A 22952-nucleotide genomic window follows, 5' to 3' on the forward strand; every position below is an offset into this window, starting at 1 on the left:
GAGACGCACTACAAGCATTTACTAAATACGAAAATCATATTGTGAGAGTTGATTCGATTGCTAAATCAATACTTTTATAAACTCTTAATAATAAATTCACGAGATAACTGCAGCTGAAAGAAAAAAAACCCACTGATCTCCGTAGACACTGCAAAGACCATCGCGTTATATTTCAACCAAATTTCACATTTATTTGATAACCAGTCATGATCAATACCTGAGGAGTCGCTCAGACGAGCTGCGCCCATGACCTCCATCCTCAGCTTTAATAACAACCGAGTAGCTCGGCGTATTTTCGCGATCAAAGCTCACCGCACTCCGTATCACACCAGTGGTGTTGTCAATCTCAAAGTGTTCATCACCGTGCACAATGCTGTATTCAACTTCCCCGTTTTTCCCACGATCTTTGTCCGTGGCCAGCACCTGTGTCACCCGTTGTCCTGCTGGGAGGTTTTCGGTAACGTTAACATTCTCGCACTTTTGAAACTCAGGCCGATTGTTGTTCTTGTCTTTGATGGAAATAATGAGTTTGGTGTCACTGTAGGATTCTGAATCTCTTGCTCGAATAGTCAAAGTGTATTCCCACGGCTGACTGGGAAGACTTCGTTGTAGGGATATGATACCAGTACTGGAATCTATCTGGAAAGGTCCGCTTCCGGCTACGATAGAGTAAGTTAGAGTCTGGTGATCAGGGTCATGTGCAACCACTGCTCCTAGTCCCTTTCCAACTGTTGCTTCTTCGTCGATGGTAAGTCTGTACTCTGAAAGTTCAAAGTGAGGTTTATTGTCATTTGCGTTTGTCAGTGTGATATTGACCAACGCGAAATCGGATTTGGTATTGTTTATCAAAGTGTCTGAAACCTCAATTTGAAAAACAAGATTTTTCTTGACTTCAAAGTCTAAAGACCTCGTATTGGAAATGACTCCAGTGTCAGGATCAACAGTGAAATGCTCGGGGTCTATGACTGAGTAAAACAAATGTCCTGATGTACACCTGCAGTCCAGGCTACAATCACAGTCTGTAGCACTCACGGTCAATATTGGAGTCCCAACAGCCACGTCTTCTTGTACAGTCGCTTTGTACGATCCTTTCTCAAACACCGGATAATAATCATTAGCATTCAACACTAAGATCTTTACTTTGACGGTAGATGTAAGCCCCATGGGAATTAGTTCCATTGCCTCGACAACCAGGTTATACACTTTAGCTTGAGTTTCGTAGTCCAACAAAAAGTTAAGTTTAATTTCGCCGTTCTCGGCAACTTTAAACTTGTTATCGGAATTGCCTTCCAGAATAGTGTATCCGATCCTGCTTCCAGAAACGCTGACAGCGGAGATCCTCCCGATGACTGTTCCGCCTTTGGCATCTTCCGGTACCTCAAACCTATAGCCATCGTCGTGAAAATCAATGAATCTTGGAGGCAGCTGCCCTACGTCTAATCTCACTTTGACAGGAGTGTTTTGGCGTCGAGGGATTCCGTAATCGAATGAACGTAAGTCTAAATCATATTGATTCTTTGTTAATTCACCGCCAACTTCAATGGTATCATCCAACGGATTGATACCAAATGGAGTGTCAGTAGACATCAGTTGATAACCTGCCAGTCCATTTGGTCCGCTATCCGCATCAGACACTTGTAATTTAAAAGCTGCTGCACCGGCTCGTGAGTTGCCATTGAGCCTTGAGTGTCTCACTTTCATTTCAAATCTGGGGTCGTTATCGTTTACGTCTTCCACGGAAATTTCCACGTCAATGTCATTGGACATCGGACGCGAATTTGTCCAGCCTTGCTCTCTGATCGTCAAAACATACTTGGCTTGTGTTTCAAAGTCTAGCTCTCTTGCTAGTTGAAGTATTCCTTCTCCGTCCACCCTGAAAGGCGAATCCTCTGGGTACAGGATGGACATTTTGCCACCAGGAATGTATCTAGGGATCTCAGCTACTGTTCTTCCAACGCGTGCGTTTTCCGGAACTGTTACAGCCATTGTGGGTTGACCCGAATTATAATTTGCAAAGGCTAGACGCACTGGTGTGGTGACTTTATTAGGAGGATCGGTATTATCTGTAGCTTCTACATTGAACGATAAAGTCGATAGTGGTTCAATTGCCCTTTTGCCTGGTATACTATCTACCAATGACTTCTTTGCGCGAATAATGCCCTCGTTATCAATTAAGAAGAACGCTTCTGCCTCGGGAGACAGCTTGTATTCCATGGATGAATCCTTGTCAAGATCATAGGCTTCTATTTGCGTCACTTCATCGCCTTTGCGGATACCCGCCTCCACTTTCCGATCAATCTGCCCATTAACGGAGTCAATAAAGAACGGACTGTTGTCATTGATGTCTTGAACATTTATAGTGACGCTAACGTCCGCAGCTCGTCCCTTGATGTCGCAAGCTCTGACGTGTAGTTTGTACTGCGAGGACTTCTCATAGTCCAGCTCTTGTGACGTCACTAGATCGCCCGAGAATGGATCAATCTGGATGACCCCATCCTCGTTTCCTGACAGTATTTGGTAAATGACGTATTCAGTTGTGGCTGCAGCCACGGAGACAATCTTATTTCCGGCTTGAAGACCCTCTGTTATGTTAAAACTCAATGATGACTCTGGATATTGTGGGGGACCATCCGGTGGAAACAAATTTACAAGAACCGTCGCTGAATCTTTTTTACTTACATCCTTTTCATTAGAAGCCTCAACAGTGAGAGTAAAACTCTCTTGAGCGACAGACGCTACTGACCGATTGCCGAGCGTGATTAGTCCATTTGTACTGTCTATTACAAATATACCGTCCTTATTTCCCCCTGTAATGTTGTAGTACATCAGACTGTTGACACCACTGTCCAGGTCTGTTGCCGAGGTCTGAATTACACGATCTCCTGGTTGAGCGTTGGCTGGTATTGACACTTGATACGAGGTGGTTGAATATCGTGGTGGGTTATCATTGATATCCAAGACTATGATAATCAGCTTGGTAATATCTGAAAGAAAAGGCGATATTGTAACCTTATTTAAAGTTGTAAGAAAGGCTGTCCTGTGGTGTTTTATAAAAGGGTTATTTTCTAACAACATAATGCACCAAATAAAATCCTGAACTTTTCAAAATAATTGTTTTCAAAGAATTCTCTGTTGCGTACTTTATGGAGGAAAGAAGAGTTTGGTTTGGTTACTGTTTTGGTGCTCTTTTTCCGGGTTGTAGAGGTGGGTGGTGGGTGAGGGGGGAGAGGGGGGGGGGGGGAGTTAGTTGAAATGCTGTCTAATGTCTGACTTTGAATCTGAAAGATGTAACATTTGACTGACCTAACCTGATGCTATACTGCCATTCTAAAACAATACGCTGTACACTATGTTATATAAATTGGTGCCATCCTCGCAATGTTTTTATTATTCCTACCGGCCTTCTGCAGTTCGGGAAGTCCGTTGTCTTGAGCTTTGATATAAAGCACATGCTCAGCAACTTTTTCACGATCCAGCGGTCTCTTAAGTTTGACCATGCCCGAGCTAGGATCTATCGCAAAGACATCCTTGCTTTCATCCATGACTGTTTGTAGAATGGAGTACGTCAAACGGCCATTGTCTCCGTTGTCACCGTCTGTGGCTGTCAGCAGTCTCAAATTTGACTCAACAACTGTATAAGAATAAGAATAGAAAGTGAACTGAGCCGACAGCAGTTGCTTACTCTGTAATTGTATCAAATTTGAAACCAGAGTTAAGTTTGTTCAGTTTTCGATAGCAGTGGCCCATCCTAGCCATCCATAGCCACTGATTTGTGCAAAAACGAAATGCATATGTGCATATTAGTCCTTCTCACGGCCCCATTCTATATTACATCTTGATTATTGTGGGGACTTTCAGCAAAGCTCGCAGGTAACCTAATAAATCATTATTAAAAAATGATTTTTGCCCCAGTCTGCACACTTCCATCCACTGGAAGTACTAGTTTTGTTACGGGTATCCGGTTTTCACTCCACCAAGCAAATTTCTTGGCCAGACATCTGAACTTCATTAATTCATTTCATTAAGTATCCTTTGGGCATCAGGGTGACATGCTTACTTATGTAAGCTATTGATGTAAACGAACTTGCCGTGCATACATTCAACGCATGCGTCGCGGCCAAAATGACGCCCAACAGAATTTAATAGACCTTATTCACTTTGTTGTTTTGTAGCCCCATTACCGATCACGTGACGTTACTCTAGGGAGTAGTCTCTTTTAGAAGTAGTCATATTTACGCTGGCATATATTCTTTACTTGCAAGAAGACAAAGGATCGATTCTCCTGAGAATGCCATACGGTTTTTAATGGGTAATTAGTATATAGAGCGAATAAGGTCTATTGCGTCACGCAAAAAGTCAAAAGATTGCATCCTGAGCTATCCTATCACACAGTCGAGTTTCTTGTCATTTGAATACATTTGTTTTGTTTTAAGCAAGTACTAAAGTTCTGAAAAGAATACTTGGTGTGACTTGTTGGGATGTTTGTTTTGTTATTATGTTTGAAATCGATAACCTGAGTTTTCTATAGCTTCCAATAAGCTGTGTTAGAGCTCGACCTCGATCGACCACCGTGGTACGTGCATCATGGTTAGTAGACGTGGAGGCCAAAACCGTATATTAAAAAACTTTATCTCAGTCTCTGTTCTTTTTAGTTCTAATGTCCTTACGTAAAAGAAAAATTTCTACTTTCAGAACGTTCCAGTTACTGTAACTGTTTTATTTTTTTCTCGCCGTTTTAGGGGTGTTTTCGGTCGTTTTCCAAGTAGAGTGATAAGGTAGGTATATAAAGATTACGTCTCCTCGCGAGGATGGAGTTTTGGGCTGTAGAGAGAAAGATTAATTCGATCAGTTGATGATGGCGGGTTTCATCGAGAAAACCATTTGTAAGAAAACCACCAGGGAATGAGAGTCAGTGACGATTCAATCTCACATAAAACGTGGGGAAGTGTTACGGGGATTTGGTGTCATTTCAAAAAACCCTGAACATTTTTCTATCAACAGAAACCTAAACAAATGGTTCAGTTTAATTTTTGTTGTAAACTACCACTGCAGTGTACTAAAACTGTCGATAAGTGCCTCTGGTCACAGATGGACTGTACTGGAATGAATTACAAGTTGAAAAAGTACCACGTTTTTGTTGGCGTATTGAGCTGGAGCAGATTATGAGTAGGTCCTTCTAAGAAGTCAGTTGATTTCTCTTTCTCGGTGTTCTAGTATTATTTTGTAACTTGGAGAATGTATTGTGGTATCATTTTTACTCGAAAGGTCATAATTCCCATGGCCCTTCCCCTTTGAAAGGTAGACAATTCTTGTGGTCTTTTATCAAGCTTTCTTTAAAATTATTTCATGCTCATTGGGTCATCAACTGCCTTGGTTGCTTTAAGCAGTCTATGGTGAAAAACATTTGGACTTTGATTGGTAGTTGATCATGATAGAGAAGCCAAAATGTCAAAAGTATAAAAGTGGGGGCATAATAAGTTTCAAGTAATTCATTGAAATATCAACAAACCCTTATCCTCGGGAAGCTCAATGACGTAGAGCGACTTCTCAAAAGTAGGAGCATAGTCATTGACGTCAGATATCGTGAGTTTAACAACGGTGGTATCGTTCTTGTTGTGACGGGACACCATTACGGAGAGCTCATACGAGGGCACACTCTCGCGATCCAGAGGTTGGGCCACGCTAATAACACCCAAGTAGTCAATGCAGAACATGTTATCTTGGTTTCCTTGTATGAAGGAGTACTTCAGCAGTGCACTGGAGTCATCATAGTCCGCTTTAATATCCAGCACAGAGGTGCCAACTGGACTGTTTTCACTGATGATCTTAACGTACTCATCTTGTTTGAATGTTGGGGGCTTGCTGGTGTCCAGCACTGTGATTTGAATCGTTGTTGCGCTTTCTTTTCCACCTCCATCCGTGGCTTTTACGACCAGCATATAACTACTTCTATCTGAAAACCTAAAGCCAGACATAGAGCAATGAGGCACAGAGATATACAGATAGACGTTAGAGACCCTAACACAGACAAGGCTTTCTGTTATGGCTAACTAGAACCAAACTCGTGGTGGAGTTGAAAACAGCACTTGTCAGTTTCCCCGTGCCCATGTTCACACTATTGTAGATGACGAATTTTCGTTATCGAGAAGCCTGCATTTTATCACGTTTATCAACTGAATACAGTAAAACGTTTACATACTTGATTTCTTTATTGGTCTTTAGTTCGCCTGTGTTTCTGTTGAGGGAAAATGGTATATTGGTAGAAGGACTGCTAGCAGCTTCATAAATGGTGTACGTTATTTCGCCAGATGTTTCCACGGTGTCCTTGTCTATTGCTGACACCTGTGAAGGGTGACATTCAATTACATACTGAAACATACAGGAAATATTTGTTTTTGGTACCTTCAATTGTTTTGTTGTTTCCTACTGTGATTTCTCACAAACCGGCCATTACTCTGGTAAAGTTACACTAGGGCAAAGTAGACAAAATCCTCAAAGTGTTGAGGTATTCGTTGCATTCAGAGAGCCAGGAAGGAATGGTATGATTTTTGGTGCGATTATCCGCGTTCGTTTTTGCAAAAGCATGGATTTTCTGTTTTGTTTGAGATCGAGAATATAAAACTTGTAAAATGCAACTTGTCAAGGAAGACATGTTCATATTTGGTTGAGTTGCCGCTGCTTATTTTAAGGCATCATTCTTTCAAATGGTAACTTGAACTTTTCTCCAAGTGGTATTTGTCCCCAATATTCTTTTTTGCAATGAGCTTTTGATTCATAGCTAAGAATTTGTGCAAAAACAAACAGACAAACAAACAAACAAACAATACAGTTAACGGTGATTTCGTGAAACTTCTTTGTTTCGTGTCACGAGAAAGTAGACATTTGATTGTGAGACTGCATTTGATTGTAGTAAGCGTTGCCACAGAAAGTTGACAGAAACAAGTCAGTCATTTGCAGTTGAAAACAGGAGCTATGTTGAAGACCTGATTACATAATTTACTTTCTTTGTAAATAGTGGGCGCATAGAAAAAAATCGTTTTAGAGCAAAATTATTGATAGAAATAAAAATGTATGCTTATTCATTCATTTCAGATTTATGCACCTGTACAACTGTAGTAGCGCTTGGTGTATAACTTTCAATGGCGATCTGAACAACAGATTGGTAAAGAAGGAATCTGGGGCTGTTATCATTAACATCCGTCACTGTAACGTCGCCTGAAACGTCGGCTGTTACATCCGGGACATTGTTGGAGGACGGTAAGGTTGCCCGGATGATCAAATTGTAGGACGTTATTGTTTCATAATCCAGTCCCTGTGCTAAGGTAATTGTTCCACTGTCTGGATTGATTTTGAAATTATTTGTTGAACCTCTCCCAACCAAGGAATATTTAATTCCGACATCAGATCCGGAGCGCGAAGCTTTCACAGTAAACACCGTGGAACCAATTGGAGCGTCCTCAGGTAGAGATTTGGAGTAACTTGCACTTTCAAATGTCACAGGAACGAAAAGTGGGTTGATCACAGAGATTTTAAGTGATACTTCACTCTCCTTTGGTTGGTTAGTACCTAGGTGAGAAAAAAAGGAAGTATAAAGATTAGAGGATTGAGTGATCTCACTATGTGCACTGCCATTGCATATATTGTAAGATAAACGTACCTTTGGCTAGCATTGATGATAACCCATCCATAGGAGCTTAAACTGAGATGTAATTTTGTGAATTTCTCACACCAAATAATCATTAACAAAATCTGCTCGTCATAGACAATTTTCCTCATCCACCCTACTATTTATGCTACTGGAGGGATGCACCGATGACTCACAGAATCACTTGCCAGTATTTTCTTTTTAACTCTTACACTGTAATTTTTTTAAGTTATAATTATTTTATTTCAGGACCTCCCTGAAAACCCCCAAGGTGAGCGGAGCCTCCTGACTAAATATTATTATTATTATTTTTATTATTATTAGTAAACATTTTTTTATTTCCTTTGTTTTCAACGCAGAGTGAATATATTTTTTTAATAAATATTTTAATGCTTCACGTTAAACATGTTTATTCATATACCACAACAATTTGGATACGAGAATTTTATGCAATGCTTAAAACAAGAGCAGCAGTGTTTTATCGGGATTTAAAACCACGAGGCGCAGCCGAGTGGTTTTAAACCCGATAAAACACGTGCTGCAAGTTTTTTTGAACGGCTTCAAAGACATTTCTGGAAAAGCGTGTGTCAAGAGAGTTCATAACAATGATGCTTTTGTGAACGTTGGAAATTAGCATACGAGAAAAACATTAAACACCGCATACTAATAAAGAAGAGGTTTTATCGGATATAAAACCACTGCACGTGATGTTTTATCGACCATTTGATAGGTCAATGGGCTTATGAATTATTAATAAGTTTTTTTGCTGAAAATGTACATAATTTTTAGGGGTGCATAGGGTTGTGTTAAGAGTTGGTCATTTTTAATAAAGCTTATATTTATTATTTGAAAAAAGTATTATTATTATTATTATTATTATTATTATCATTATTATTATTATTATTATAGCAATATGCAAACATTTGGATGCTATGTCCCTAAAAACGTACATAGGGCGCGAACGTAGCCTATGACGCCTGTCTAAAACGATGCAGCTCGATATTAATACCTTTGATTAAAAACTCACCAATAGACCAAAAAAAAAAGTTAAAAGTGCTTCTAACTCAAATGTTCCTAAAACCAACTCACTGCTAAAACCAGCGCTGCAACGAATATCACTATAAAAGTCCTAATATCACATCAGAATTTTAAAAGTACGAGCAATTTGTAAACTGTGTGACAGAATCACTTTCTGTATCCGCCTCAGCATCGATCTGGAAACTAAAACTTATTTTCTACTGAAAGAACATGAGATAGTATTCAGAACTAACTTCAGGTCCCTTCAGGCCCCAGTTTATTTAAAGAGTGGATATAGTTTTATCCAGCCCATTGAAAATATTATTTTGAGTACATTTTATCTGCTGGATAACGACTTATCCACTCTTTGAACAACTGCGTCCAAGTTATCAAGGCCGTTGTCGATACTTGGTCACCGCTCCTCTCGTTGACCGATGAGATAATTGTTAATATTACCTATTTCTTTGGCTTTGACCGTGAAGTTGTACAGTGTATTTTGTGGCAAATTGGAGGAAGTGGTACGTAGTATGTCGTGATTGTCTATTCGGAAGCTGTCGAAAGAACGAAAAGAATACAAGAAAGTTAAACAACTTGTAAATAACAAAACATCACTTCGAAATCAGGGCGGGTTTGTCGCGTCGCATTTTCAAGGATGGGTACATGTGCGATTTTGCTCGCGCTGGCGAAACTACGTTTTCGAAAAAATCGCATTACCTTTGCAAGCAAAAATAAAGCTCGTGGAGCCTGTGTTGTTTAGGGTAGAGAGATACTATGGCCGCTGATTAGGTCGTAGAGATCTGTACTTCGTTCAGCTTTTACATAATGTTTTTGAAAAGTTTGGGAAGTTGCTCTTTGATTCTGTTGTGATATCAGGTACAAGTACAAACCTGCTGAGATCCTCTGGTGCACCTCCCGAAAGAAGCTCCAAAACAATTCCAGCACTCCCCTGGGTATCCCTGTCAGAAGCAACAACCTGTAGCAAACTAGTTCCCGTGGGAGTGGTGGTCGGTACCGTCACCCAGTAAGAAGATTGTGAGAACTCAGGGGGGTAGTCATTAGTGTCGGTAATTATTACTGTCACAGATGCCGAGCCAAATAAGTTTCGTTGTTTGTTGTTTGTGACACGGACTTGGAAGTTGAATTCTCGGTCGGGGAGTTGGACAAAGTTTTTAATCACGCGTAACTGACATTCTGAGTTCATGCGCTCGACTCTGAAATGGTCGAGAATTTCCACTTTCGTGATGTCCTCGAGTGTGCAGTCAAAATCAGCCAGACGTTTTCCATCAGTCAAGAAGCGAAACCCGTCGGTATTGTCAACAAGTAGCTTAGTTCCTGCAGCCACATTCTCCTGAGTTGTAATCTCATAACTGTTTTTCCGGAAAATTGGCGGGCCGTCTTCGTTTTCTATCGTCACCCTCACTGTCGTTAAGGCTGCTTTCAGGGAACTTTCACTCTTTGCTTGGACTCGAATATCGTAGCCTTTCTCAATCATGTAGTTGAAAGAAACCTTCACGGAAAACATTCCTATTAAAAAAATAGAACAAAAGGTAAAATTCTACAACCTATCGACATGCGGCAAATTGAAGACAAAATTCGAAAGTAACATTCTTTCCACACGTCTGAGTATATTCTGAAACTTGTTTGCTCTGCTAAAATCGGAGAGCAGAGCTTAGAAAAATCTAGTCCACTCAAAGTAAGTTGACGACGTAAAAAAAAAAGTTACAATCACGTGATATACGCCTGTAAAAAAAATTATAAAAGGTATACAATAGACCGTTTAAGAAGGCCAATCTCGTACCCAGAGTCCTCAGGCCTTTTGGTCAGCGAGTAGGCGCCAGGAGAGACTCTAGAGAATTCGAAAAAAAATTAAATTTTCTGATTGGCTGCTCTGTATAAGCTCCGTCACGGCTTCCATTGTTTTACCGCAAAAATCTTGCGGTCATAAAATTCCAGTACCCCAGAGTCTCTCCTGGCGACCGACCGCTGGCCAAAGAGCCTCAGGACTCTGGGTACGAGATTGCAAGAAGGCTGCAAAGGCATGGCGTTTTTTCGCCTGCATTTCACAACAGCCAAATGAGCACACTGAAATCGCAAGATAGTCAAACTGATTTTAAAAGTGATAAAAAGTGGCATATAATTTAGAAAGCATTACAAAAAGGAAAGTGGGATTTAAATAGGGATGATCAAAGGAAAACATCGTTGGCAAAGACCAAACATGTGAGTCTGCCGGCGAAAGATATTTTCATTTAAAACTATAACTAAATCGATTTGTCACGGTCTTGGTTTCTTAAGGCCTGGTTATTAGTATAGTGACAACCAATTAAATCTCTTATTTATTCCCTGTGCGGGTTAGAACACAACACACACCTGCAACTTTAGTAAAGCCAATCATTTTTAATTATAGCAAAAAAAATAATTATTGACCATTATTTCGTCTCAACAAAATCCCCAGGAAAGATTTCTAGGGCGTAGATTGGTTTTCAACTTGAAGTGACGACTTAAAACCCAATTCAATTTATCATAAAGTAACAAGTCCATGCTTAATCTGTATTGTCTTCTGTAAAACGACAGCTTTGGAAAATAGCCTGGTTCTATTAAATATAAACTGAAACAAATAATTCACTCAAACTCCCTTGTTCTATGAACTATATTTAATTTTAAGTTGATTGGATTAGTGTCTGCGGGTTTTGGAAGTGTAACCAATCGTTTTTGGCGAAGCTCGGAAACGGAAAATGTCTGTTTGCTTGATTACTCTTCACAGATTTGAAATATTTGTCGAATTTCCTTTTGGGAAGGTTGAAAGCCAGACAAGGTCCATTTGAAATAAGTAACTCGGTTAATTAGTCAGTCCTTATCTTGGGCGTCTTCCACCTTAAAGTTACATGTTCGACTCTGCGAGAGGTAAATGTTGCAACACTTGTGGTTCATCTGGCAATTTCCCCAATTTGTCGCAACGAAGTTTCAAAATTCATTCTAAAATTTTCAATTACTTTATGTACGATTTTTAATAAATCTCCTTAAAAACGCAAGCCTCCTCTGGGTATTAATCTTATTCTCCTTTTCGATACTAACAATATTTCATGCCCGTCTTCCGGTAAGCAATCGTCTAGCAATGCAACAAGAAGCCTTGCGTTTAGTCTCCCGCCGGCCCCATAAAAGTCTTACTACCCGAGAGAATTGAACAAGTCTACTGACAAAAGTCCATGATATAGTAAGCCTCTACTTAATTTTTGTATTTGACGATGGCCTTTGATGAACATTAGTTTCATATCCAGACAAGGCGTAAGTCAAGGTGAGTTTGTTAGGTAGAGAGGTCACAAATTATGGCATAACAGGTGAATTCGGACAATTAACCACAAGAAATGTGCTAAAACGGATAAGGCCATGGATAAATTAATTAAGAGACAATTATACAAAAGAAGCCTTGATTGCTGATTCGACATACAGTATCACGGTAGAAACTCTCTTTAATCGAAAAGACAAAAATATCGGAATGAGGTACAATGCGTAAGGTTCAATGATGCCAAAGGAGCCGCCTTAGCCTGCTTTTCGATTCCGTCACCAACTAGTTTTTTGGAATAAAGAACGGGACTATTTGTTATCAATTTTTTTATTTTAATCCCGGGAGGTTATTTCTCGTTTCTTAGGAATACTATTCAGATTTTAGTTTATGAATAAGGCAGCAACAAAAATAATTATTTACACTTACCGGTAACCGGATCAATTTCAAATTTCTCGTCCAGTCCTATGGCTGTTATTGAATATCTCACTGCTCCATTGCTTCCAGTTGCTGCAATGCACAACAAGTTCGGTACCCTGCCCTGTCCTTCTTTCAGAGACACTCCATAAGATGGCTTCTGAAATTTGGGAACTGAATTGCGCGCGCTGGTGACGTTAATTCTCACAATAGCTTTGGATGACTTTCCACCTCCGTCATTTGCTATCACATACAGGAGAAATTCCCTGTCGCCTGTTGCTCGGTCAAGAACTCGCTTTGTCCTTATCACACCAGTATTAGATTCCATTTCAAAAACCGAATCAAAATTTAAAATGTCGTATGTCACCACTGGGTCATCTTTATCTATAGCATGAATAACAGTAACAAACGTCCCCTTAGGGCTCCCCTCAGGAACAGTTGCGTCATAAGCCGGTTTGGTAAAGTCTGGGTAGGCGTCATCTACATTTGTTATGTCAATTGTGAGGTAAAGATGAGAATGGCGTGGAAGTTTCTCTTTGTTTCTCGCCTCTATTATCATATCATAAACTGCATGTGTTTCTCTGTCCAATGGGGAAGCAGTTTTCATCACTCCTGTGGCCTCGTCTACCTCGAAGTACGGCAGCCCAGAACCGGAGATTGCCGAGTACACGACACCTTTACTCGTACTGGAATCGGACATTACCGAAGCTTGAAACACAGATTTCCCGACTTCCGAGTTTTCTGCAACCCTTATAACTTGTATAGGATCACTGAACACAGGATAGGTCTGAGAAAAATCTAAATCTTCAACTTCAATCTTAACCTCAGCTTGCGCTTGTTTTGAAGGGTTTCCCTGATCTTGAACTTTTACCGTCAACGTGTATGTCTGGACATTGAGTTCTTTATTTACTGATAAAACACCGCTGAATGTATCGACGCTAAATTCTCCAGAAGCGCTGACCAATGAATACCGCAGGTCACTGTTGGAGCCTGGAGGATCCTCGTCCACTGCAAAGATGACACCAAGACTTCCCTTTACTGGAAATGACTTGTGAATTGTAAAGTGATATGGTGCATGAGGGAAAAATGGTGCCGTGTTTTCTTTTGAGTCGCTCGGAGATGCAGGGAAGGGAAAATTGAGGATATCTTGAGGTACAGTTATAGTAACAGAAGTTGATGTCTCTTTGCTAGGATTCCCAGCATCACGCGCCACAACAGTCAATTGATGCAAGCGTTGTTCACTCTGGGAGTAGTCCAGCTCGCGAACAAGCGTTATTACTCCTGTAAAAGCATTGATTACGAAAAAATTTGAAAGAGTTTGAAAAAAATAATAAACTTGTCCACTTACTCCCTCGTCTTGATCTGTAGCTTGAACTTTAAACAGTGGCATCATCTTCGGCGTGTCTTCACTTATTGTGCGCTCGTAACTGCTTTTATCAAAGACGGGTGCATGGTCATTCACCTCCTCAATCAATACCCTGATTGTCGTTTGCGCAGTTAATGCCGGGTTCCCCATATCTTCAGCTTCAACTACCAGTGTCATATAGGGCGTAGTTTTGCCTCGCTGTATCGGTTTACTCGTTGCTTTCAATTGCAAAAAGCTTTTCTCACCTACATCTCGTTTTTCCGCCTTTAGATATCCTTTCTCGTTGCCTTTGATGATTTTATAAGCTCGTATCCCCGAGGTATCTCGCTCCTCAGCATGGCACTTTGCCAAACCCATGACAATTGTATTTTCAGGTGAATTTTCCTTAATTGTTCCACGGTACGATTCAAACGCGAATACGGGCGGAAAGTTATTCACGTCCAAAACTTTAACTCTCAGTGTAGTTGCCAATCCTCCGTTTGTCTCCTTTCTTTGTTTTTTAACGATTGTTAAGTCGTACTCGTTCGGTTTTCCTTTCTCGTAAATAAGCGGCTGGACTGTTGTTATAACTCCCAAAGGTGAGACCTTGAATAATAAGACTTTGTCGAGTGAATCTCCTTTCTGAGCGAAGAATAATGTATATTCGTCTCCACCCGTGGGTAGGGGTAGCCTGTCGTAAACTGTGTAACCGCCAGGTTTTCCTTCCGGGACGTTAACTTCAATGAGGTTCCTCCACTGCGCACTTACGTAAAAAGACAAGTGCCAAAAAATCAGAAACACGGCTTTGTTTTTGGATCGGGACATCATTGTTCAGATACAAAGTTTGATTTAAATGCCCCAAAACATGTCATGCAACTCATCCACCGATCTTGTTTGAGGACTTTCCTTTACTCCTTAAAGAAATCAGAAAAAATGCTGTTCCTTCGAATTGCGTCCTCTGAGATTATTTTGCATGACGGGTGATGAAAGTGAAGCAATCGCGTGGGAACTGTTTAACTAACGAATCATTTGATACCGCTGTGCTGGCCGTTTAGTTACACCCCTCTGCGGTTTTTTGTAGCAAAGTGTTTTATCTCCGAAATACTAGTTTCAACCTGCAGACATACGTTTTGCTTCTGTTGTCCGTGTCTGGGTATCCATGTTACGAATTTCGCAATCCGTAATTTAGTTCCCTCCAAATCAAAACACTGACTGGAAATAATTCCGTTAGCTTGGTCGGCATTGTTTATACTCCATCCTCGCTTGTTTGCTGCTAGGATTTGCTACGCAGACACAACGCCCTAGTTTTCCTAACGATGGCAGGTAATTCTTGCTAGTGATTGGTTAATTTTCGTTTGTGAGTGATTTGTGGTGGCTTTTCGCTTGGCAAAAGCGTGTAAACAAAGCAGGTGGAATAGCTTTCCAGACGCAAATAGTCGTGATTCATTTTCAGGCTATAAAGGCCTACGTCCCAGAATTTCTTTATATCAGTAAATTCATAGCATCTTAGTTCACCGAGTAATACGGTTGAACTTTGAATAAATCTATTGCGGTCGATCAAATATGCCAATTGTGTCACCTAATTTAATTCGTTGTCTTTCCCAGGTTTCTTCACCCAATCTCGTTTAATTTAAAGGTTCGCGGCACTTTCTTGTAAATTTGATTAAGACGACTTCTCGTATAATTGTAAAGATTTTCTTTTCCGAAATGGGTTCTTTTAAAAACAGACGGTCAAATATAATCCACTATATTAAACAATTATTGCGGTCATCCACCCCGCTGATACTTTTGTATAATATTATTTCAAGGTTAAATAGCCGACCTTTAAAACGCTCGCCTTCAGCGGGTTAATGCATTTAGTACAAGGTTCAAGGAGGGAAAATGAAAAAGCTAGACGACGATTTTAAGGCCAATCTAAGATTTTATAGGATTGGCATTCATTACTGAAATATTCTTCCTGGTTAAACAACTTTGGTATTGCTTGGAGAAAATAAAGCCACAAAAGTCTTTAGTTAAAATTTAACACAAGCAATAATTGATTCGATAAAAGCGACTGGACTGAGATTTTTCCACCAAATATTTCACTAGATTCCAGTTGTGAATGGTGTGGATTCAAACCAAAAAACATTTGCAGTCAGTAGTCACAACAATAGGCCATTTACGAGTTGGTTTGAACTTCATTATGAAAGCGACGCTTCGTGCATAGTTTTTGACATATTACATGCAAACAAAACAAACTTTCACATGAAAAGTTCTGCACTTAGCACTTAGCCTCGCTTTCATAATGAGATTCAAAGCAACTCGGAAACGGCCTATTTAAAGAAATCATCCACTAATGAAGTGAGATTTCGACGGCATTTCGATAAAATTATTTTAATTTTAAGTAGGAAACCTCTCTGCAATTTATTTGCAAAGCTTTTACGTTAGACAACACAATCAGAACTGGTATCAGCAATTTCTAAATTTTGTAGTCTGACCCCTAAAGGTGAAAAATCTGACAAATTAAAGGTATAATACGTGAATTTCGAGTTTGTTACTGTAATGCTAGTGTTCCGACAGTTTTGCGTGGGTGTTTTAATTCGTTGTTTCTACTAAAATAACACTGTCAAAAAGAACGCGAAACTGATTAAATCCGTCAAAATTAATCCGCAGAAAGGAAGCGTAAATATGTTTTTACACTAGAAATCAATGCGTCCACCCGGATAGATAATAGGGAGCTTAAGCAACGACGACGGCGACGGCAACGACAATGCCGCAAGGCAAAAGGTTCAACGAGCAAAAACAATCGCTCTGTACGTGCGTTTTACATTTTGGTACATTTCTTTGCCGTCCTCTGCAAAACAACAAAGTGAAATGACCACATTTAGGGTTATGTGGAGAACGTGAAAGCACGACAGTGAACTTTTCATTTACCTTCTTTAACTTGTACGACACTCCTACCAATTCGGTTCCCGGATAGTTCGCCATTTTTGTAAAGTTGAGCGAGTTGAAATAATCGCGTAGTAGCATAAATGAAATAAAGTTATATTTTCAGGTGACGTTTCGTTGCCGTTGCCGTCGTCGTTGCTTAAACTCCCTAATGCGTCTGTTACGTTATAAGTCTGGTTATAAAAACGAGTAAAAGACGCAACATTCGTCTAGACGAACTATCTTCCGTTGTGCGTCGTTCAAAACGCACACAACGTCTTTATACTAGAGACGTATAACCAGACGTATAATGTTACAGACCATTAGCCGTCTGGACGGATTATGCACGTCCTTTAGTATAAAAACGGCCAATGTAGCCCACACTTCAGACCCGTAACCAGTTTAGAGGCATCCAAACCAATGAGTTTCCTCAGCAAACAAGTCCAAATTCAACATAATCAAAACTTTTGGAATTTAGCTAAAAACTTTCCATGAAAAATATTTTAGAATGATGTTAAAGAGATTTTCAACTCGTGTGAAACATTCTGCCGATCGTTACGGACATGATGGCTACTAATTAATGTCAGATAACGTATTTTTGTTTAAAAAATTTAAATTGCTGCACGAGATAACTGTTGTAGTTTCTAGTATTCGCTACGTGTTCATCCAGTAACATTAACAGTTGTAAATCTTTGCCCAGGTAGTTTCTTTGCAGTCTACAATATTTGACAATGCCTGAAAGTTTTAATCTCTTGCCGCTCTTATACCAAGTAATACCAAGTACATTTGCTGTTGTAACCAATAGCAGAGAGTCAAGCTTACGATTGAAGTCACTACCCCGCTGCTCATCCGAGAACCGTTACTAAGTAAACAGCTGACGAATGCATTTCGTAATTCGCTTATAAAGAAAATGCGGTGATCGTGAGGTACCTGTAATTCTTACGCTTCTGAGGTGAAATAAATAGAGACGCCCAAGGAAAGCTATGGAGGGCAATCATCATATCATCAATCAGCCCCCTAGAACAGTGGGATTTGGAGTAGAAGATCCCTAATAAAAAATACGCCAGATCGAAAGGGGTTACTCAAAACACAGAAAAGGTGGGGAATAAAGTAGCTTCTCCCCCTGCGCGGTCCCTAACTCAAGCTTTCGATAGAGATCACTCCTTTTGGTGGATAGTACCTATAAAGTTAACAATAAACAATTGGTTTCAGTTCAGAATTCGTTTTTAAAGAAAATGCCGCGATCATTAGGTACCGCCTAGGTCTTATGAGATGCCCGCGGAAAACTGTGGAAAGGATCAGAAATGTTTAAAGTTCTGTATGACTGGGACTGGTACTGAAAACAATTATCAAGTCAGCTGTAGGGAAAGGCCTGGGACCAGAGTCACGAGGTCTTCCTCACAAAAGATGTAATCAGTACTGTTTCTTGACAAAAGTTTATTGTTGTTTTATCAATAGCCTATTAAATAAGTGAATGATCATCGCAGTTGTGTACGCAACTTAAGTATTTACGCAAAGAAAGCCTAAGAAAAAATTCCGGCTTGAGTTTTTGTTTTCAGGCATTTTTTTTCATTTATTCCACATCCATTAGCCTAGTACTGGTAATAATCAAGGATTAGGGGGTGCATTCAATGATCTTGATCCCAGGCTCTCTCTCCTTTGCCAAGTTGGTGACGATGTCATCCGCCCCAAGATCCATTCATTCGTTGAGAAGAAGAAACAGACTAGATTTATGGTTCCCTACTTCCTGTTTTGGACCAGGGCAATGACTGTCTAATATGGAGATTTGAGTGATACTGTACTTGTTGTACAAGTTATTTTTAACATTTTTATTCACTCGTAGGAACCTTGAAATTTATGAGGTACAAGAATTGTAAATGGAAAAATGATAACCTTAATAAAACGGTAAGCTAAATCGAAATGTTAAAAACTGAATACCGTTCATGTACTGCATGTAATTTGGTTGTGAAGAATAAAGAGAGGTACGGGCTTAATAACTTTTTTCCTCTGTGAGGGGGGCCTATTAGAGAGGCTTAATAGAGAGTTTACGGTAAGAAATAATGGACACCCATCCTGGAATTTGCATCGCTTGTGTACGGGTGAACTTATTTTTTGGCAGTTCCTGCAAAATCATATTAACATCAATGAATTACTAATCTGTTATCGTTTTCTTTCTCTCTTGCATTTGCCCTCTGGGTCGTGACTCGGAATTTCTTGTGTGTTATTAAGCAAAGGGTCTTCCTGTGCACTTCCTGCTTTTCTCAGAAATACTATGTTGGGCCGATATCATGAAAGCGAATACTGAAGCTCTAGGATGTTTTGCCGCTGAAAAAACCCATTTTCAGACATTGCTTTCTCGGTCTTCAATAACAGTATTCCAGCTACACTAGCGCAAACAACAACTGGAATTATTACAGGCTTCGACCATCTAGAATGTTCCCTCAAATGAATAACAAGAGACTCTTTATAAACTAGACAAGGAGGACTAAGGCTATGTCTGCACTATACTGGATAGCTCTTGTGCTGGCACCAAAAACATATCGGATAGGGCTTTCGTTCACACAAAACGCCGATTTCGGATCGAATTTTGTGCCGGGGCGATACTGCGCTGCTTAGGTCTTGAAAGTGAATCATCACATTTCGGATAGGTTTTCGTGACACGTTCTTGAGAAGCGTGAACACAGAATCGAACCGAAACGGAAGTGGAAAGATGGCGGCATTGTTGAAGTTTTGGGCCACTTGTGTTCACACCAGGCCAAAATATTTTTCACAACGGCCTAAAAGGCTACCCAGCATAGTGTAGACATAGCCTAAGCATGATCGATACAGGACGCTCTAGAACATTCTTGCGCATTATTTACACTACATCCGACTTTTCCCGGAATTGCTATGTTGGGCCGATATCAAAGCGAACGCTAAGCCTCAAAGATGTTTTGCCGCAAAAAAACTCGTTTTGAAACATTGGTTTCTCGGTTTGAAGTGCCAATTGTTTTGTTATATTTGCATTAAGTTGTCAGAATTCAGTGAATTGATGTAAGGCGGTCGCCTTGATCCAATCAAGTTTGGATGCATAACCACGATTTGACCTTAAGTCTACAGGCCATCACTTAATTCGAGCGACTTTGAACGTGTAACGTGCTTGTTGTTTTTGTCATGGATGAAGATCCTGAGGCTTTACAACTCGTCGGTGACAACAACAGACCAACGGTAGGAGAAGCAGTTTGTTGCTAGCAATATTAGTTAATATTAATCACTGTATTAGTATCTGTAGTTAATCAAGGGCCACCCAGCGGCTTATTTCGGTGGATATCTGTTTATATTTGGATATAGTCGTTAAAAAATCTGCAGTTCCTTCGGCAAAATATCAGCTAAAAATCCCATAATACTGGAAAACCTATTCCTTTCGTTTTCGAAGGGGCAGATATGTCGATAAAATACGTGAAAACGTCAGCTAGCAATGATTTTCGTGAACCAACCGAACAGCAAGTCAATTCGGGGAATAAAATTCCGTTTCCTAGAAACGTTCTGCAACTTTAATTGTTTTTAGCTAAAGCATCCGAAGAGATCAAATGTGTCTTTAAAAGGGCACAAAACGATCTGGGAACACAGGAGACAACATTTGGAGTATTTCGCTTAAAACCTTTTCGCTGGGGTCCCCTGATTGGTGCTTGGTAACCTTTGCAACTAGCATCAAACACTGATTAAACATCGGTCAGTGTAAAATGCAGACTGCAGACTGCAGACTGCAGACTGGGGGTAAAATGCAGACTAAACTATAAAGACTATCTTTTTAAAGTTACACGTAAAACATTCGAAGTGATTTTGGTCTGTATAGAAAGTTAATAAGAAAGTGTAGAATTCCAAAAAGATACATGTAGCGTTGTAAGCGAAAAATGAATTTGAGGCTTGCGAAAAAAACTTAGGATTTCATTGCGTGACTTTTGGGGACGGCGCCCTACTTCTTCCAATACTTTCAAAAATTATTTCTCCATGAATTCGCTTCGAAATAAAGAGAAAAACCGCTCAACAAGATTTTTAAATGTTTTAGTATTGAAAAAAAAAAATGCATTTGACGATGTGCTTTCGAAATACAGCTGTTTCGACAAAGGTTGTCCAAAATAAGCGTAAAAGCGTACGCGACAATGCCGAAAGGCAGCCTGGGAAATACCCAATAAATACCCAAATACATCCCCAAATACCCAGTAATTTTCAATAAAAGCTCAGAATCCATATTGTCCACCATCTCAAGTCTTCCTTGTACGGTCGAGGCATTATGGATTCTGAGCTTTCATTGAAATTTATCGGGTATTTCCCAAACTACCTTTCGGCAGTGTCGCGTACGCTTTTACGCTTTTTTGGACAACCTTTGTCGAAACAGCTATATATCGGTGAATTTTAAAGTGCGCGGATATTTGGATGCATTTTACTACCGTCCCCCGTGTATTAATTACGTTGTAAACAAACCGAGTACAGAAAACTCAAAAATTCGTATCTCGGTAAATATATGTCCTATCGAGCTCATTTTAATCTCTATAGAAAGCTGAGTAAATCTAGAATTCAAATATGAAAAGATTTCTGTTGCGCAGATAACGAGAAAGGAATTTAGCGCTTGCGAAAAAATCGTAGAAAATGAAAACAGTTCTCGCGGTTTAAAATGAATGAATACTTTCCGGGATACAACCTGCCCAACCGAACAAAATTTAATTTAATTTAGTCTGCATTTTACCCCTGATCTGCAGTGTTCAGTCTGCATTTTACCCCCAGTCTGCAGTTTGCAGTCTGCAGTCTGCAGTCTGCATTTTACACTGACCGGATTGAACATCGCCGGTCAGGCATCAACTAAATTGAATCGAAATACGTTAGACAATTCCCGTTACAAACTTTGTGCATTAAATGTACTTTATTCTCTTGGGTTCCCTGATCAAATTCATTTTTGCACCAACCCCCGATGCGGAGGATGGACTAAGCATCGGAACTAGTCTTGTGGAATCCCCATGAAAGAACTCTTCAGTGGAGATTACATTTATTCAAGTTTTAATCAGGCCGATCTTGCTCTTTTAAAAGTTGTCCTCCCGTAGTCACTCGAGACAACGCGGTTATATCAGCATGCATCTTGTTTCCATTGATCTGTACATAATTTTTAGGATGTAAATCGTGAGAATTTGTTCAAACATTAACATCACGAAATTTACGTTGGTGATAACATCATCTATTCTCATGACGTTTATGCATGTTTGATCAAGTTTTGATGCAGATTCTCTCAACTCTCTTTTTTTACAGCTTTTCACCGCAGTGATCGCTAAACGACTCTTTTATGGTCTTCTGGCTTTTCTTTATATCCTCTTGCAGCTGTTCAGATTGGCATGTTTGGTAATGTTCGCAATATTTGTGGCGGATTGCACGTTATACCACAATTCATCAAGTGTTGACTGCAAGAATTTTACAGTTTATGACGTACCCATGTGTGATGGTTACTGCTGGAAGACTTTATGGCTGACTTGCTCAATTTTAACATCAATCATCTGCATTTTTTTGTTGAATGAGAAGTTCCTGCCTGAATTGAGACCAGTACCATACACTGTGATATTAAAGTGTCTCATTTGGAAGCCATATTTTTGGTCTCTTAACAGTATGACAGTTGCTGTCACTGTATACGACGGCTTGATAATGAAACAAAACCAAGACGCGAGGATCCCCATTGAAATCTTCGTGATTGTCTCCAAGGTTTTCACTTTGTATTTAATATACCAGCTGAATTTTACCTATCCTCCTTCTAAGACGAAGGGCTTTAGCTTTACTTCAAGAGCTTTATATTTCATCAGTCTGTTGATTTTCGTCCTGGACAATCTGTGCAAGGCCTTGGTGTTATCAGCTCAAGTCGCCTTTAAGTTTTACACAATAAACCCCTCTGCACCTAAACCACTGACCATAATTGATCTAATGCTGATGATAATAAACGCTTCCTTGTACTACAGCTTTCTTCAGTTCTTCTGGCTGAAGCTTTTCATAGGTGACAAGGATATACTGACCGTGAATAAACAGAATTTTGTGGACTAACAGGACGATGCGGTTTAAAATTATCAGGCATAAAAGAATTATCACTCTTAAAATAGTATTGCCAACTCATGATTAAGAGAACTGACAATATGATTAGCCACGGAGGATTTAAGTTAGGGGTGGGGTACGCAACCGTTGAATTGGTAAATGAAAGTAAAGGTGGTAGTTATAGCTGACCAGGCACTACAGACTGGCTTTGTAAATTAGCTACACTCGATTGCAAAAACGTTGACACCTGCAAAGCATAAACCGTAAACGATGAGGCCCAATGGCTTTATGGGTAT

General features: G+C 39.9%; 2 protein-coding genes across 2 annotated transcripts in view; one reads left to right on the plus strand and one right to left on the minus strand.

The window, feature by feature from the left end:
• Positions 1-14850, minus strand: part of LOC146457634 (protocadherin-like protein) — a 40740-nt gene extending 25890 nt beyond the window's left edge. Inside the window, exons 1-8 of the mRNA XM_085091648.1 lie at positions 12372-14850; positions 9550-10186; positions 9119-9213; positions 7103-7566; positions 6200-6342; positions 5510-5961; positions 3398-3631; positions 218-2984 (exon numbers count right to left, since the gene is read on the minus strand). Of these exons, the coding sequence (XP_084947774.1) occupies positions 218-2984; positions 3398-3631; positions 5510-5961; positions 6200-6342; positions 7103-7566; positions 9119-9213; positions 9550-10186; positions 12372-14532 (6953 nt within the window). The 5' untranslated portion in view covers positions 14533-14850. The remainder of the gene's footprint in view (positions 1-217; positions 2985-3397; positions 3632-5509; positions 5962-6199; positions 6343-7102; positions 7567-9118; positions 9214-9549; positions 10187-12371) is intronic.
• A 4468-nt stretch (positions 14851-19318) lies between these two features.
• LOC146457635 (uncharacterized) lies at positions 19319-22856 on the plus strand. The gene is made up of 2 exons (XM_085091613.1): positions 19319-19818; positions 21892-22856. The coding sequence occupies exons 1-2, from the start codon at positions 19765-19767 to the stop codon at positions 22666-22668; spliced, it is 831 nt and encodes a 276-aa protein (XP_084947739.1). The 5' UTR covers positions 19319-19764; the 3' UTR covers positions 22669-22856.
• Positions 22857-22952: the final 96 nt, after the last annotated feature.

Source organism: Pavona decussata, unplaced genomic scaffold, assembly GCF_977016875.1.
Source record: "Pavona decussata unplaced genomic scaffold, jaPavDecu1.1 SCAFFOLD_238, whole genome shotgun sequence".
Taxonomy (NCBI): Eukaryota; Metazoa; Cnidaria; class Anthozoa; order Scleractinia; family Agariciidae; genus Pavona; species Pavona decussata.

Bases quoted from the DNA above. Each gene is read 5' to 3' on its own strand.
- LOC146457635 (XM_085091613.1), top strand. From the start codon at position 19,765: ATGGATGAAGATCCTGAGGCTTTACAACTCGTCGGTGACAACAACAGA. The intron at 19,819-21,891 runs GTAGGAGAAGCA...CTTTTTTTACAG, and splicing joins GTGACAACAACAGACCAACG to CTTTTCACCGCAGTGATCGC.